This window comes from Colossoma macropomum, unplaced genomic scaffold (genome assembly GCF_904425465.1).
Source record: "Colossoma macropomum unplaced genomic scaffold, Colossoma_macropomum, whole genome shotgun sequence".
Taxonomy (NCBI): Eukaryota; Metazoa; Chordata; class Actinopteri; order Characiformes; family Serrasalmidae; genus Colossoma; species Colossoma macropomum.
This window is the reverse complement of record NW_023494784.1, coordinates 1,193,398-1,211,544: the sequence shown is the minus strand read 5'-3', so window position 1 is coordinate 1,211,544 and position 18,147 is coordinate 1,193,398. Positions and strand designations below refer to the sequence as shown.

The 18,147-nt window shown below is 41.4% G+C and overlaps 2 protein-coding genes across 4 annotated transcripts in view; one reads left to right on the top strand and one right to left on the bottom strand.

The window, feature by feature from the left end:
• The first annotated feature begins 813 nt into the window (after positions 1-813).
• LOC118811248 (zinc finger protein 239-like) lies at positions 814-10,381 on the top strand. 3 transcript variants are annotated; one of them, XM_036575407.1, is made up of 3 exons: positions 814-878; positions 6,396-6,564; positions 7,415-10,381. In XM_036575407.1, the coding sequence occupies exon 3, from the start codon at positions 7,551-7,553 to the stop codon at positions 8,673-8,675; it is 1,125 nt and encodes a 374-aa protein (XP_036431300.1). In that variant the 5' UTR covers positions 814-878; positions 6,396-6,564; positions 7,415-7,550; the 3' UTR covers positions 8,676-10,381. The 3 variants fall into 3 exon arrangements, with proteins under 3 accessions (XP_036431300.1, XP_036431314.1, XP_036431307.1); XM_036575421.1 differs by lacking the exon at positions 6,396-6,564 and having other exon boundaries at positions 835-878; XM_036575414.1 differs by lacking the exon at positions 814-878 and having other exon boundaries at positions 6,191-6,564.
• Positions 10,382-12,258: 1,877 nt separating this feature from the next.
• Positions 12,259-18,147, bottom strand: part of myo10l3 (myosin X, like 3) — a 94,587-nt gene continuing 88,698 nt past the window's right edge. The window contains exons 37-40 of the mRNA XM_036575399.1: positions 17,226-17,346; positions 16,530-16,988; positions 14,816-15,007; positions 12,259-13,482 (exon numbers count right to left, since the gene is read on the bottom strand). Of these exons, the coding sequence (XP_036431292.1) occupies positions 13,378-13,482; positions 14,816-15,007; positions 16,530-16,988; positions 17,226-17,346 (877 nt within the window). The 3' untranslated portion in view covers positions 12,259-13,377. The remainder of the gene's footprint in view (positions 13,483-14,815; positions 15,008-16,529; positions 16,989-17,225; positions 17,347-18,147) is intronic.

Here is an 18,147-nt window from a genome sequence, read left to right as displayed (position 1 = left end):
GATGAGGAGGCGGGGCTAAACGGGGAGACCGCTCTGATCGGTCCCGTCAGCTGTTGCTGGAAGAGCGGTTCAGTTACACGAATTCGACAGATTCCACTCTGATTCCATAGATGGAGTTGATTCAAGATATTTTTTGAGTGTTGATTCCAAAAATCAACACCTATGAAAAAAAAGTAAAAAAAACAAAAATATACAACGTTATTCAAGTTAATAATACACTTTTATGCCTCAGTTGTTCCTCAGGGACACATGACGTCAGTTTAATTATATGACCAATCAGAAGTCAGCAGTGTTAACTGGAGAGCCCGACTCTGGGTAAATGAACTTATCTGACCAACAGCTGATAGAAACACTGTGAGGTGTCCAGATTCTCCTCTGGAGGGCAGATGTTTTACTGCTTTGCTATAAACGTCACAGTTTACACAGCCAGTCTGGTGACGTATGTGCTGGGGGGCGTTCCTCAGACTGGCTGTCTAGACAGTCCCACTCCGCGAGCGTGAACTCGAACGTCACAGTGTGGAATCGAGTCCGAAACTTTGAAGCTTTGGATTCTCGACTCCCAAAGGCTCTGCAGTCGGAGAATCGACTCCAAGAAGACTGCGCTCGGAGAATCGACTCCCAAAGGCTCTGCAGTCAGAGAATCGACTCCCAGAAGCCTGCGGTAGGAGAATCGACTCCCAGAAGCCTGCGGTCGGAGAATCGACTCCCAGAAGCCTGCGGTCAGAGAATCGACTCCCAGAAGCCTGCGGGCGGAGAATCGACTCCCAGAAGCTTGCGGTCAGAGAATCGACTCCCAGAAGCCTGCGGTCGGAGAATCGACTCCCAGAAGCCTGCGTTCAGCTGCTGCAGGAGGAGCAGCGGGAGCCGCGCTGATGGAGGTAGGAGGCTCATTTACAGCCGTTCACGCTGTTAACGCGGTGTTTTTAGCGCCTCTGAGCGAAACAGCTGGACAGATGTTGTTGTTTCAGAGAAGCAGGATGTAGAATGTGTCTGCGCAGGCGCAGCTTCTTTGTCTGGATCTGCCTAAGTGAGCTAATGTTAATGCTAATGTTAGCTCACCCTGCTGAAAACACAGCACTGCTGGGTTATGCTGGACTGGTGCTGGTTCAACTGGTCACCCAGCATGATCATACGGGTTCACCAGCATATCAGCATCTAAAACACCCCTGCTGAAAAAACTTAGACACTATTAAGTGTTTCTGTTGGTTCCTGATGGTTTTGTAATGTTTTGGCTTTTTAATGGGTTGATATCACAGTGTGATATAATCAGTGTGAACCTAGTTATTGGTTTGACAGATGACCAATAGCTGATTCTAAAGGCACTTAAGTCACTTGATGGTTTCCTAATGGGATCTAAAGGTGTTCTACAGGACACTGGTGGTCTCTATTGGAAACTATTAAGCCAATTCCCATTAGAAAACTATTTGGTTTTGATCCTTTGGTCTTTTCCCGGCAGGGACAACATACGCTGGTTTTGCTGGTGACCAGCTGTGCTACTCTGTGCTGGTTTTTCCAGCAAGGTGAGCTTCCATGTTCTTGTTTGAAAACAATATATTTTTCTAGTTGAGTTTGACAAGAATGCACATTATTACTGATGCTCTCTGTATGATTTGCACTGTAGTATTTATGCTCTTTTGAGTATTTTTCCCCAAGTTCGTCCCAAAGACGTCTGGGTTTCTTTACTTTCTTTATGTACTTATTTTTTAACCTTATTAGGTTCTGTTATCTTCTCACTACGGCTTGAAATATCTGTGCAAACTACCCATGTCACATTTTCAAAATATGTGTCGGGATCAATTCAGGTTCAGATTTCATGTTCAGGTTTTCACAGCCCGCCTCTCACTGTTGACAGGTTTTACCTGCATTTTCTCCTTTAGTTAAATTTATTCTTTCCTTTTCTATTCGCTAGTTTCATTACCTTCAAACGGTTTTTAATCTGGCTGCATTCAAGTTGTTGGCAGAACTTAGTTTGAGTCAGCTCAGGTTGGGTCCAGATGCAAAATTTGATGATGTGGTTCAGTCTGAATTTGACCTGAACCACATTGTCCAGTTTTGAGTCCAACCCTGAGATCATTTACTCTAATCCAATCTGAATGACACTATCAAGTTTAAGGTTTGGGTCGGGTTTGGAGTCAAAACTTGATGGCGAGGTCTGAATCGGACAGTTCTAGGCCAGTATTCGAGTTCAGACTTTTAAAAGTCCACTTCTTGTCATAGTCGTGTTGAGCGAGGAACTAAATACAGGTGAGCCAGAACACAGAGCTACATTTAACACAAAACAGCAGCAGCCAATAAATACAGACCATAAACTATACAGCTGTACATAATAGACTATATGACAGTGAGTACTGGACAGAGACTAAACAGTGGACAGTAGAGTGGAGGGAAGTATAAAATGTCTCTCTTAGCACTCAGCAGTGGTTATTTGAATGTGTATGTGAATGTGAATCAGTGCACACTGATAATATTAGTAATAATCCATAGTCCAGACAGTATGTGCAGAATATAGAACTCAAACCTGAATCACATGATCGAGTCTGAATCTGACCTGAGCCTGACCTGCACCACTTAAACAAATTAATGCAGTTGTTTTCTCCAGATATAAATAGCTTTTAACCCCACCTGACATGGAAAAAGTAATTCGCGCCTTTGTTGCATGCCGAATGGATAACTGCAATGCGCTGTATCTTGGGGTCAATGAAACAAATCTTGTTAATTTACAGCCAGGTCAAAATCCCACAGTTTAATTATTAACTGGTCCAAAGAAAAGAGACCACATTAGTAGTGGTGTAACGATTCTGAAACTGAGACCGAAATCGCAATACAAATGTCCACAGTCTCGTGTCATGGTTTGGGAGATGGCACAATGTCACACCACCGATACCCCCCAAACCCACTGCCCCAGCTGCTGGTGCTGCCTGTTGGGCTTCATTGCAAAACTAATGTAACAAAACTCACTTTTCATTTCACAATTAACACTATTACACATGTACATCACCAAATTATTATTCTATTCTGTGAAGGAATATTTTTTGTTTATCAGGGTACAAACAATGTAAATCTTCCCTCAAAAAGGTACAACAGGTCCAGTTGTGAACCTTAAATAAGTTTCTCCAGGTGAAAAGTTTGTATTTGTACCTTTTCATAACCGAATGTTTTAAACAGAGCAGTAAAATAAAAGCCTGGAGACGAGACGGGGTGTGTGGAGTCAGTACAGCTTAGAACATATCATTTCAGTGGATTATGGTTCAGTTATGTTCCCTGACTAAAGGTACTGAGATGGACCCTTGAGGGAACCACCCAAGTGAGGAGAGGGGCGCTGACCCAGTGACAGTTTAGTACCTTTATTTCTGAGAGTGTATATTATCATCTTCCAACTGCATGTCACTTGACTTTGGTCCAATCATGATCAAGTGATCACACCTGAGGTGAAAGTTTGGCTAGTTTAATTAGCTCAAGACAGACTATAACCCTGAGACGGCAGACGTCCCTGGCAAATTCAGCTCAACAATGTGGGAACATTTTGGTTGTCCAGTTCAGGGATGGCAGTTGTGTCATAGACAAAACACACACAATTTGTCATGTTTTAGCTCAAAATTCGAGGTCTGAACTGAACTGTGGATTTGGAGAATCATTACTCCCCTACACATTACTCCAGTCTCAGCATCTCAACACCGGCTCCCAGTTCACCACAGAATCCAGTATAATATGGCTTTGATGGTCTTGCACCTCAGTATATTGTGCACATGCTCTGTCACTGCTGCTTAGTTACTTCTGACTGTTCAACAAACTTATCTTAAACTAAGAGGATATTGTGCCCCCTGCTGTTGGGCTTTGGAACAGCTGATCTCAGACAGGCGTCTTCAGAACGTCTTTAAATCTAAGTTTGTAACACATTTCCGTTGTCTTTAGTAACTGTTGAATGGTTGAATTGTAATGCACTGTCTCTTGTGTATGACCATGTGCTGTAGATATGAAGATGAAACTGAGGTAGTCGTCTGCTCAGACAGTCTGAAGCACCACCAGGCAGATCACTGAACTCACTGCCAGCAGGAAGTGACTCTTCTTGAGGCCAAGGAACTTGGCCCCGATGCTCTGTGGCCTTCTTCCAGATGGGAGGGGTGAACAGTCTGTTTGAGGGGTGAAAGAGACTCATCTTCTAAACTCTGGAACCCAATTCCACCCTTAATTAGGCGCTCGCATTCGGTACACTCTTTAAAGAAACATTTGAAAACAAAGCTTGTTAATTTAGGAATTTTAATCAAAGTTCTACTTTTTATCATGTCAGTAAAGCACTTTGAGGTGCTATCTGTATAAAAAATTAAATTAAACTTAAGCTCTATAAATTAAACTTATTATTGTTGTGATTGGTATTATTACTACTATTATCATTATAAACCTATATGAAAATATTGCTAACAGGAATTGATAAAAGGGTCAGAAAATACTTTGTTTACCACTGTCTGAGAGCTGGTAATGTTGGGGTGTGCTTAAGATTAAGACGTCACAGTGCGGTTGGATTACAAATTGTTGGCAGCTGGATTACATTTCATATTCATATCTCAAGCAGAGTGTAAGAAAACTCCTGAATTTCTCTTCTGCTGTGACATTCACAGAACACAGTTTAATTTATTTAACTTCCAGTCAAAATTATCCATCCAGATCAGTGTTTAAACTATATGTACTGCCACTGCTGCTTCAGAATTTTATAAAATGTCATGAAGTTGCAATTACAAAACTCTGCAGAGGGCTTCTAATTTGAAACAACAGTTACAGGAAGTGGACGAACATAGTGCGAACAGGCAAAGCTGAGTTGAGTGCTGAATGAAACAGCCATCAGTGGAGAGGACTGTTCAGACAGTTTTAGTGAGTTGTAGTTAGTGAACTGGCTAACTTAGCACACAGTGAGGAGGTTGGGGTGACTTTATTCTACAATGTTATTAAGATCAGGTTTGCCTTTTGTGGACCTTAAAGTGGGTCAAAAGGAACTGTTTATGTGTTTTATTCTGTGCAAACCTGGCTACTCGCTTGTTATAATTTGTTAATGCTAGTCAGCTAGGGTACAGGGGTCTGCCCTGCCATCGCTACTAAAAAATTCTAGAGGAAACACTGCAGATTATATACATTGCCCTATGCACATAGGTACTTTCACATTATTGTGATTTGACATTTTCAGTGCAAGAAAAGTTTGCACAGTGTTTGTTTCTATGTTTGACTACACAGCGTACTGAATCTCTCTATTAAACCAGGCTTATATGTAATATGGCTAGATCATTTTGTGGGAGATGCTGACATTGTCCCTGTCTTCATGAATATCGCAGGAGGACCCACTGACCACCCGTTGTATTGATCCTAAAACAGCTACGGTGTTCTCTGTCTATTTCTGGCTTTTTTATGATGGGCCACAGGTTTCTTTGAGTAATCAGATCTTAGACTGCCAGTATTTGGTTTAGGGGCAGCGCTGTAGGCATTATTAACATTGGTGTAATGTCTGTCCAGACTGTTGTCACTTTTATAGGGGAATTGAGTTATAATTGTGGTGAATGTTTAAGTCACAGTACCTATCAGCACCTTTAAGCAGCATTTACAGTGTTCGAACTTTGAATATCTCATCTAGATGTTCCTTAACTTTCTAACTATCTTAATATACTGTGTCAATTTAATTGGTGCAGGTGTTTTTTTTCATCTTGTGGTCCAAAAGTGGCCCTGAATTTCTCTCTGTGGTGTGACTTGTGTGTCTATATGATTGCTTCAAGAGAACAGACTGTTTTTACCTTGTTAAGTCCACGTACTTGGTCATATTAAGTGTGATTCATCATATCATATGACTTAAAAGACTAAATTCTTGTTTTCCCTTAATCTCCAGTAAAATGTAATGACATTTGCCTCTAAGCTATGTTCTGATTTTATATGATGTCACTGTGGCAATGCAGAGTACCTAGAGATACTGCAAAAATCTATAACAGACAAGAACCATACCATAGCCTGATTAAGTTAAATAAATAAATACATGTAGACATTGAGAACAATTAGTGTATTTTTAAGAAGTAATAAAACCCAGAAATGAAGTGCAAAGGAATGAAGAGAAACAATGCAGTGATTCAGAAATGAAGTGCAGATGAGTGCACCAAGTTGATACCCTAGGTGTTGCCTAAAGAGGTGAGTCCTTAGACCACAGCAGAAAGAATGAGTGACTATGCAGTTTTAAGTTCAGAGGGTTCTACCACTGAGGGGCAAGACCTTCCCTTATGGGCACATTTAGATTTAAAGGAAGGACATATCAGTGTATCAGTGTAAGACCTAAGAATCTGTTCAGTGAGGGAGAGAGGAGCTATGGCCTTTTGAAGCCTGGAATGTGAGAACCAGAGCTTTGAATCCAATTTTTGTTTTCACAGGAAGCCAATGAGTGATGTTAGCAGAGACGTTACATGGAAAACCTTTAGGAGTTTATAAACCAGGCAAACTGCAGCATTCTGAATGCTTTGTATCAGAAATGGCATATGACACAAGGTCACCAAAGGAATTCCATCTATGTACAAGTGATGGGTCTCCATCCATGAACAGGTACTTGGATATCTTCTATTGGAAGTAGTTGTTGGAAACAAGAAGTATAGCTGGTTGACAAGAAGCCATGTGAGCTTATCACTGATCTCAGTAACTTAGTTTTCAAGGAGAACAGAAGTGGACCAAAAAGTAATCCTTGAGGGACTCCAGTAGTGAGGCTTTGCTTCCGTACTTCAAATTCTCAATTTCAGAATGATACATAGTACTGCAGTAATACATCATACTGTACTACTGCTGATGCTTTAGATTACATAGTTCTTCTTAGACATCTACTTTACTTAGCCTTGCATATGGTACTTAACCACTGTGACACAAGTGATGACTTGCGTAGACCTTAGCCCAAGCCCAGGGCTTGGGCCTGGGGCCTGGGACATCTTCAAGGACTTGGGAGCCTTGGACTCCTAAAACCAGGTTGAGGATGGAACTGGGGCTTTAGCTGGAGTCCCTTGCACTCCTTCTTAGACCTCATGGTCAATATCTTGAGGCTCTAGTCTCAGGATACAGGGTTGTGGTCTAGTATGTGACAGTGAAGTGGTGGGTTTTGAGGCCTTAAATTCCAGTCAGGTTCAACTTAGCATAGACTGTTGTAGGGTTTAGTATTTGAAGTGTCCTCCTAATGGCATAAACCATATGGAACTAAATGTAACACTGCTGCACTTTCTGTTGTTATGTTTTATGTTGTTTTATAAGAACATATTCTTGGTATGCTTTTTCCTAATTGTTAAAGCAGACCCAAATGTTTTAGAGTTGCACTGAATTCACAATTAGACTTTTGTAGTTGTTTGTTTCACTTTTGTTTATTTAATCATTGTGGTTATACTTGATATGGATTTATTCTTTTCCCCTCCAGGATTGACTGACGGCTAGTCTTCACTTGCTCTTGCTGACCACACAGATTAGATTTACCTCCACAAACACGTTCGAAGATACTACCACCAGAAGAATCTGTCAGACTTCTGAAAGGACAGAAGATTAGAAATGAGAATATGGAGTCTGGAGGAAGCTCCACTACTCAGCAAATATTTTCTGGGACTTTTAGCACTGACACATCTTGTAGACGAATGGAGAAGAATACAGTAAAGGAGAGAACTCACCTCTGCCTGGAGTGTGGGAAGAGTTTTACCGAGAAAAGTACCCTAAAAATCCACCAGCGCATCCACACTGGAGAGAAACCCTTTCACTGTTTGGAATGTGGGAAGAGTTTTACTCAGCTGAATCATCTCCAGCTTCACCACCGCATTCACACAGGAGAGAAACCCTTTCACTGCTTAGAATGTGGGAAGAGTTTTAATGTACAGAGTCATCTGCGACTACACCAGCGCGTTCACACAGGAGAGAAACCATTTCAGTGTTCATATTGTGGAAAGAGTTTTAGTGACAAAGGCAATCTCAACAAACACCAGCGCATCCACACTGGAGAGAAACCGTACTGCTGTTCAGAGTGTGGAAAGTCCTTTAAGGATAGAGGTCCTTTCAAAGCTCACCAGCGCATCCACACAGGAGAGAAACCGTATTACTGCTCAGTATGTGGGAAAAGATTTAATCAGCACATTAATCTCCAGCTTCATCACCGGGTTCACACAGGAGAGAAACCGTTTCAGTGTTCATTCTGTGGAAAGAGCTTTAGTGACAAAGGCAACCTCAACAAACACCAACACATCCACACAGGAGAGAAACCGTACTGCTGTTCAGAGTGCGGAAAGACTTTTAAGGACAGAGGTCCTTTCAAAGCTCACCAGCGCATCCACACAGGAGAGAAACCGTATTATTGTTTATATTGTGGCAAGAATTTCAATCAGCAGAGTCATCTCCAAAGACACCAACGCGTTCACACTGGAGAGAAACCGTATTATTGTTTATACTGTGGAAAGAGCTTTAGTGACAAAAGTACTCTCAAAAAGCACCAGAACATTCATACAGGAGAGAAACCGTTTGACTGCTTAGTGTGTGGAAAGAGCTTTACTCAGCAGAGTAGCCTCCAGCAACACCAGCGCATTCACACAGGAGAGAAACCGTATTACTGCTCAGACTGCGGGAAGAGCTTCAGACATTCAAACACTTTAAAGGCACATAAGTGCTCTAGAGGAGAGGTGGAATCTCCTAACTCCTAACTAATTTGTTGCATCGGTGTTGAATTTATATCCAGTTTTTGCTTGAAATTTTTCATGGAAATCCATGAACCAGACAGGGCCTAGGTGGGTTGCCTCAGACCAGTGGTCACCAACTCTCCTCCTAGAGATGTATTTTCTTATAGAGTTTTGTTCCAACCTGCAACTAAGGTTGTGTTCAGACTGCAGGCAAATCGGATTTGTCTCTCAAATCAGATCTTCTAAGACGACTGCCTACACTGTTACTTGCAAGTGATCAGGTCTGATTTGTGTGTCTGGACATCACCAGTATATCTGCATGGGTTGCCATGGTAACGACGTAGGCGTCATTAACTACGTAGCTATGCTGGTGACGTGGATTTCAAATGTGGATGCAGGAGAGATGGAGGAGCATCATCTCACCCTCCAAACTCTTCAGAATCCTCCTCATAATCATGAATCTTTGGAGCTCCTCTTGAATCCCAGCACTTCATCACTCTGGATTTGACATCGTCGCTGTTTATCGTGTTGTGAGTGACGCTTTGAAATCAGTTTTGAGCGTCCAGACTGAGACACATCTGTAAAAATGTGACTGTAGTCGCATTTCAAACCACCTCCAAATGTGGTTTGGATCTGATTTGCAAAAATCAGATTTCATGTGTTTTTTTGCTGTCCAGACTATCAAAAATCAATCTGAATACAATCGGATTTGGGCTGGCAGTCTGAACAAGGCCTAACAGGCTGCTGCCCCGTTACCTAACACTAATGCATCTGATTCAGCCAATGAAGAACATCTGCAGGAGTTAATTAGCTGGAGCAGGTGTGGTAGATTGTGGTTGGAACTAGACTCTGCAGGAACATAGATCTCCAGAACCAGGGTTGGAGACCACTGCTGTAGACTCTTCTGTAAGAAAAAGAGGTCTTCACTTTTTCTCCTGTGTTTTTATATGCATGTAGGACTGTGCGATTGTTATACATTGGATTTGTATGCTTACAATGTTTATTGTCTTTAGTTTGGTGTATGCGGGTGGTACGAAAAGGATCTGAACGTAGCCGAACGCTCTACACATTTACCAAAAGAAGTAGGCTTTGGACATCAATCAGCTGCTAATCTGCCAGTATCTGCACCAGATGGAAAGAAACAAGAACAGGGTGTCCCTGAGGCCTTTTTACATGTATTGAAGTGCCATTGTAAGATCATCATACACAAACAGATGAGGGAAATTCTGAAAGTACTAACAATTCTTTACCTAATATGTTTATGGTATTTGTACAACGTTTCAGAGAGTACATATAAATTTGTACATATAAAACTGACAACTGCATCTGATGATGCTTGCAGGCTAAAGCTAACTCTGGATACAGTTTCACATATAGCTGGACAAAGCAATGCTGTTAGATCATCACCTTCATATATTGTATGTAATGTTTGATAACTGAAGCTAACGATGCTTGCAAGCTAAATTGGCCAGTTAAAATAAACCTCTCACATGTACAGTTCTGTCACTTAGCTAGCGAGATAACGCAGTGCTATTACACTGACCACCTTCACAGATTGTAACTTGAGTAATATTGTCTATTTATTATTTCTGTTTTTATTGTATTTGATACATGTAAGCACTTTGTAATTTTCATCTGGTGTTTTTTGCTTTTATTGATGTAAAGCACTTTGAATGGCCTTTGTATATGAAATGTGTCACATAAATAAACTTACCTTGCCTAATGTTTAATAACTGCGGCTAATGATGCTTTTAAGCTGACCCACTGTGAAAACTAGCCCGACCCAATTCCTCCTGGCTGACTTTGCCGTAACTGGGCCAGAATAACTTCAGAATGGGCTCCTTTCCACTGCACAGCCGAGCAGTTCTGAGCACGAAGGCTAACCGTTCCAGTGGCATTTCCACACGGACACGATTCGACACGGAACACTTTTCAACATGGTTCGCTAACCGTAGTTGAGGCCATAGAACCGTTTTGTGGGATGTTGAAATGAGAAGATAAAGCCTCATATCTGAGAGCATTAATTCAAATGTCTGGTGTTGAAGTGTCAGAAATATAAAAAATAGAATTGTTCTGTGGAGGTTTGAGCTGCACCCTGCCAGGCGACACTAATGCTAGTGTAGTTATCCAGCTACAGGTGAAATTACGCCAGTACAGGCTCAGTTTCAGTAACTGATGAGCAAATAACTGAGTTAAATTAAAGACTGTATGAACCTCTCTGCATATGGATCACCCATATGTCTCTCTGGTTTAAAATGCTGTTGGGTGAAGAAAATACAGTTAAAAAAGTTAACTGAGGATCTGCCAGTGTGTGAGTGGAATATCCATTAGTTGTGGGCTTGGGGTGACTTCTTGGGTGAATCCTACATTGCTCAAAAGAACAGGCACTTAAAGACACCCGCTACTAAAAAAGTCTGGGAATGAAAGAAGACATAACGTCAGCACATTTGTCTGGATCTGCACCGCCAGAACGGCTAATTTTATCAGGATGTTTGGCTTCTCTCTGGATTTGGTGAAGACACGCCCCCTTTTCTTTTGATTCAGCCTTTAAGCATGACAAGCCTGAACAATGGTAATACCATTCAGCAGGGGTGCTCAGTCCTGTTTCGGGAGATCTACCACCCTGAAGAGTTCAGATCCAACACAACTGGATCCAATATTCAGATTTCTCTGAAGGCCTTCATTACCTGGATCAGGTGTGTTAGATTAGGTTTGGAACTAAACTCTGCAGGGGGGTAGATCTTCAGGACCAGGACTGAGCCCCCAACCATACAGAAATCTGATATATGGCAATATAGAGATTTCAAATATATTGCATATATTAGCATATATGGATTTTCTTTATATCAAACTTCGAATCGTATTACCCTCCTATGCAACATATAAACCAACCTAACTTTGAAATTGGCCATTTTCAAATACAGGACATGTATTTCATCCATTTATCACTATTCAAACATATATGTGTAGCACACATTTAACAATATGTGATGGAAAACAATATGGCATATATTACTATATGCTAGCTAATGTTTTTATGCATCTTCATTTCTTCCACATACTTCCTAAAGTGAAGTGAAAATTAGCTTAATAGCTACAAAACTAAACTCTAAAACCATGCACACTGTAAACTGTGCAATAAAAGCATTAAAACATGAAATAAAAATATTGTTCTAAGAAACATTCAAATAATTTTATAAGAGCAAACAGATAACACTAACATTTTTAACAGCATGAGGATGTTTATGTTTATTTGATCAACATATTGTGCATGTGTTCACCCACCTATAAGACATATATGTAGAGCCCATATATTTTATGTCCAATATATGTAAACAACATATATCATAAAGGGCCAGGCATATTTTTAAAAATATACGTACATATATGTGCATATATGGCCATGTATAAGATTTGCATAGGGGGTAGCATCATCTCTTTAAGCTCTTACAGCGTATGTAAGTATTGGTAGCATGTAAACAGCGAACAAACCCTGCCAATATGGTGCAACTATCCCATAATGCAGTGCGACATGACGTTGATTCACGAGCCCCATTACACAATTGAGACGATCTCAGACAAATGGATATAACAGACAGCACAAATCATGAAATGCAATAATTTATTAAAGTATTTTGTAAATCCAGTTACAAAAAAATCATTTTGTGATTTTTCTTCTTCTTCCAAAGCAGGTTTTTGTTGTTGCTAAGTGAGTGCACCCTGGCCCAGCTGCCCGCAGCCAACCAGACTCATCAGTGGAGATGGAAATGGCTTTGATCTCGTTGCCATGACGATGACGTCTGTCCACCGTCCCCTGATACTGCAGTGACCGTCAACATTCATTCATATTAGAAACGTCACACATACTGAATGAATTCGGTGGTCCGAGCTTCGGTATTCATACAGTATACCATCTACACTAAACCACCAACCATACAACACAATAAATACCCGACCCGCCCGCTAATATTCAGACACTCCGTCTTAGGCCTTCAGTCACTCAGGTACCAGGCTACATGCGCTCGTTAGAAAAAGGTCTACTAAAAAATCATATTAGAAATCAGTAAATACTTCACTGACTGCTCAGAATAATACAGTATGAATGCGATCTTGCTGATATCAGAGGATAATAATTAAGAAAACCACTGCGTTTCTCAGGAAGAGACAGTGTTATTTCGCCCAGACATCCTGACGCAGCCGGTGATTAAGCCAACCACCGTCTGGACTTTACATGGACTTAACAGGTGGACGAGTTAAAGATAGAAACAGCAAGGCTTTAAGGCATCAGTGTGTTGCACTAGCTCCTAACACACCACATCTGTTCTCCTAAAACGAGGATAATCACTGCAGGGCATCGTGATGAATGATGTCACGTGGAATGTCAGTTAACTGACGTAAAGTCTGCTCAGCCCTTGTTGAGTTAAGGTACACGGTAACTGGTTTAAAGACGCAGTGAAGCCTTTTCTGAAACAACCAAAGTCATTAATACATTTTTTCCTGCTGCATGTATCTGTCCACAGCAGATTGGCCACCATGTGGCAGTAGTGGTCATGTGTTTGGTTACAAATGCAGCAGCAGTGCTGAGATGTTTCAGCAGCAGTGGGGTGGTGGAGAAGGTGTCAGGAGGCCACTCGTGTTCCTCAATGCAGCTCTGCTGTGCTGAGCTTCTACAATCCTTATCCTGGACCAACGTGAGGTGTTCCTCCCTGTGATTGGCCGATATCCATCATCTGATCCAATTCCTTCCGTAGCTGGAGGCGGAACGGACGCTGCAGCGCTTCTTCACAATCATATTGATGTAGGCCTTCATGATCTTGGTGATCTCTCCAACCTGTCGCAGTCAGAGACATTTTTTAGGCAAAAGAACATGAATACTCTCACAGCTGTGATTCAGTCGCAGGAGATCAGTGTGATTTTGTTCACTATAACACACAACCTCAATCGGTTGATTGGTTTTATACGAAAGCTTTACAATAATAATTAAAAAAGCGTTAAATAAATGTTTCAATGTTTCTAGTTTTGGTGGTCTCTTCTGCCAAAAAAATGTAGTTCTACCATGTCTGCCATGGTACCATGGGATGTTGGGACCAACATCAGGCTCTGAATTTGATCTGCTAATGTTCTTGAGTTTTGTAAATTTCTGCATATGCAAGTGGTTAAGATGTAAACAGAGCGGTTCAGAATGGTTCAGAGTGGTTCAGAGTGGTTTGGTGTGAAACGCTCTGTTCTAGATAAACTTACAGAGTCAGAACTGTTCACAGTGGTGGTGATAGGAACCAGACATCCACCTCTAAAAGCTCCTCACAGAAAGTTCCTACATGAAATGGTTATGAATTCACTGCCTGATGACTGAGACACTGTTTTATGATAGTTTAGAGAACTTAAACTCCATTCATGGTGGAGGGATACATGCAGGGCGCTGTGAGGCAAAATAGTCCCCAAAGAAAACTTATTATTTCAGATTTTCCACTATTTTCATCATCAACATTCCACATAAACTCAGAAGACTCGTGTAGGTTCACTGGTGGTTCTGGATAGTAAATAAAATGTCTATATCTGTGTTGTAGTCATGGCGACCCCTGGTTCCTATCACCACCACTGTAAAGACATCTGAACCATTTCACACCAAACCACTCTGAATCTCTCTGTTTACACCTCACACACTGAGTTATGGTGGAATTTTGATTCTATTTTAACAGTTAGTAATAGCTTAGAGTAAAGTGACCACTGTTGTTAATTAGCAGTTGGTGGTCAGTGGAATGATACAGGTCTGGAGAAAAAAGAGTGTGTGGCTATTGACTTGTTCACTTTGTGTCATCTTTAAACCTGAAAACTTTCCAATAATTTTAGCAGAACAATCTCCAAACTGCAGATAAAGCTGGAGATGCTGACCTTTCTGACCTTTATTCTACGCTATTGTGGGTGGAATTTCCAGTGTAATCCCAGCAGATCCAATCAACACTACATCCATACAATCTTTGTGACTGGCTGACCACTAGATCCACAAGAGTATTCTCGAATTCTGCTGGGCTCTAAAGGTTTGATGAAAAAAGCTTCTAAATACTGAATAAGCAAACAAATATCAACATAATGAATGAAGATTTGATTATTTAAATCACTGCAGCAGCACCAGAATCTACACTGTGTCTAATGTGCTCTGGTACCTGCGGCGTCTCAAAGAACATGTCCCGCCCGTCCACGGTGATCTTGTAGGTGCTGGGCATCGGAGCTCCGAAGAAGACGATGTGTTCGTAGGGGAACGTCTCCAGAGGTTTGGCTTCTCCTCGCTTATAGACGGAGACGTTCTCAGCACTGACTCCCAGCCAGAGCTCTCGAGGAAAGCCGCCTTCTTTAGACTGCACACACACACACATACAGACCACTGCTTAACCACCAGCCTCATGAATGAATAAATAATAAATAACAACCACACATGAAAGTGGCAAATATTAGAGTGGATTTTGAAAATACATAAATAAAACAAAGTACAAATACAAACCCTACAACAAGCACATGCAGGTCTGCAGTACACTCAAAATACTACTTCAAAGTTTCTTTTATTATTGTTATTTTTTTAATATTGTTATTTTATTTGTTTTAGCAGTTGCTGTTAAACAGTCCTGACAGTAGGGGGCACTGCAGCGTTATCCAAAAACCCCACTTCATTCCTGACATAAATAGAAGCGTTTACTAGAGATTGAAGGATCAGTGTTTTTGGGGTCGATGCCGGTCAGCGATCAAGGGCAGGGCCGGACGCACAGAAGTGATTCTCAATAACAAAACAAACATACATCTCCCTTCAGTGCTCCTTCAGAAGCTCCACCCCCCCCCAAAAAAATTCATGGATGTGCACTGCCAAGGCAAATGGCACTGTTTTTAATCTTCATGGCCATAAAACCCTTCGCAAACGTTGTACGGACAAATACCCTGATATAATGCTAGTTTTGTAGTTCGGTGGCTTATTTTTATTTTCAGTCCTGGCCAAAGCTGCAAATCATGAAGCTAGTGCAGTGTAAGCTAAGCTAAGGTTAGCGCTCAGGTGCTAATGTTCTAACAGTAATGAATCCCCAAAGCTTTGATAACAATCCGTGTTAATTACAGCTCTACACGTTCAACCAGCAGGTTTTAAGTGAAATAGCAGCCAAATACATAATAATAAACTTCAGGAAAAATGTTTTCCATTAGTGAAATAGATATGAGGCTGAATTGGATTCTTATTTGCCAGCTTCTTGTTTGAATTTTCCTTTTCCGCCTTAAATGGTGCAGCAGTTACAGTGGTTCTTCAAAGTTTGTGAACCCTTTAGAATTTTGTATATTTCTGCATAAGTTTGGCCTAAAACTTCATCAGATTTTCACACAAGTCCTAAAAGTAGATAAAGAGAAACATGTTGTGAAGATCAGAATGTGAGAGATCCCTGTTCTTTAAATTAAACAGAGTGGTCACTCACACCTGATCGCCATCCCATTGATTGAAAACACCCGACTCTAATTTTACCTTCAAATTATCTGCTAATCCTAAAGGTTCATATACTTTTGCCCCTCACAGATCTGTAATACTGGATCATTTTCCTCAAAAAAATAAATGACCAGATCTAATATTTTGGTCTAATTTGTTTAATTTGATTCTCTATCTCTATGTTTAGGACTTGTGTGAAAAACCTGATGAAATTTTAGGTCAAATTTAAGCAGATATATAGAAAATTCTAAAGGGTTCATAAACTTCCAAGCACCACTGTACATTATGATGTCTGAGGTGGAATATGGCTGATACATTTTACGCCACTGATCAGCTCTCAGGATCAGCTACGTTAGAGAAATATTGGCCGATCACACATTTGGCCTAAAAATCAGCCAATGATTACAGTCTGTGCAGCTCACCTCCACGTCGAACAGTGTGGATCCGTATCCGGGCCACTCTTTGATGATGCTCATGTATTTGAGCATGGCCTGGTGCTGGTTGAGGCCCTGCAGGCGGCTCCATTTCTCCATGATGCTGGCTCTGGTTCCTGCCATCTCCTCCTTCACCCACATGTCCATCATCTGCTCCTCCTGCAGGCTGCGCTGTTTCCTCACCGACCCGCCCTTCAGTCCTCTCCTCAAAGTGCCCTCCAGGAAGCTGCTCCTGCGTTTGTCCAGCTGGGGCGCCGTGGTCCCGCCCCCCCCGGCGCGGGTGAAGGTGAGTATGCGGCGCCGCAGGCGTCCGGTGGGGTAGACCTGCTCCAGGTTCCAGCACACCCGCGCCACATCGCCGTGGAGATACTGCAGCCGCAGAGCCGCCAGGTGCTGCAGGGTGTCCTCGTGCGCCGGGAAATGACCGCTGATCAAACTTTCATGAGCCTGAAATTCAATTCAGTTCAGTTTGTTATTTGTACAGCACTTTCCAGACCCTGAGCCTCGTTCACCAACCGTCCTTAAGAAGAAATTCCTTCTTAAACCCACTTACGCAGTTTTCACGAAGACTCTGACTCACCAGTGTTCTCTTATGTGGGGTTTGTTCTTAGGTAAGAACAGAATCTACACACACTCACGAGCACAAAGGTGAGAACAGCATCACCTGTTGATTGATGCACTGACCTGCTCAAACATGAAGACAAACTCCACCCCCTCTTTGGGCATGCTCTCCACATCCAGGAAGCAGTACAGCTTGAAATAAAGCTTCCACTGTCCTTCCTCTTCTGCTTCTGTGGCTGCTAGCCTGGACCAACATACACACACACTGAGGATAAACAGCCCAGCACACACTCCTCTCTGCACAGCACTAATGAGAATGACCTGGTCTGACGTTATACACATATTTACTGTGTGTATACGGTTCATGTGTTTATTATCTATACACTGCACCTGTATGTATAGAGACGTATAAATGTATATGATCAGAGTTGGGCTAAGTACTGAAAAAGCAGTGATGTCTGAATACTGAGTACACTGTCCTGAATGTATTCAGTAATGTGTTCCATTACAGTACATAAAGGTAACGTATTCAGAATACATTTACAATACATACTGATAAGCAACATGGGAAAATCACTGTTACTGGTCGGCAGTTTTCTTTCATGTAATTATTCTGTTAATATGTTTTAATGAAATTACAAAATTCTCCACTTTTTTCTTCACCTCCTGTTTCAGTCCACCTTGCTCCCATAAACCCCCAAGAACCAGTCCAGTACAACATGATGCTAAACTCATCACTCACGTCCACTACTGAGGAGATGATTATATTGATAAATTCTCAGAGGATCTCAGAAATACTGAGGTAAGTAACTGACTCATCACACTGATTTAGGTCTACTCAGGATTTCATAAACAGTTAATAAACACTGATGGTGTTTCCTTTGAAGACTGTATGTTTTTTTAATTTAGTGGGTGTGTAATCTAAAAGTATTCCTTTAGAAATGTGAAAATGTGAACAGTAACTGTATTCTGAATACGGCCTTTACAAAGTGTAACATGGTCTGAATGGGTGTTTCTAATAAAGTGGCCAGTGAGTGGAAGCACA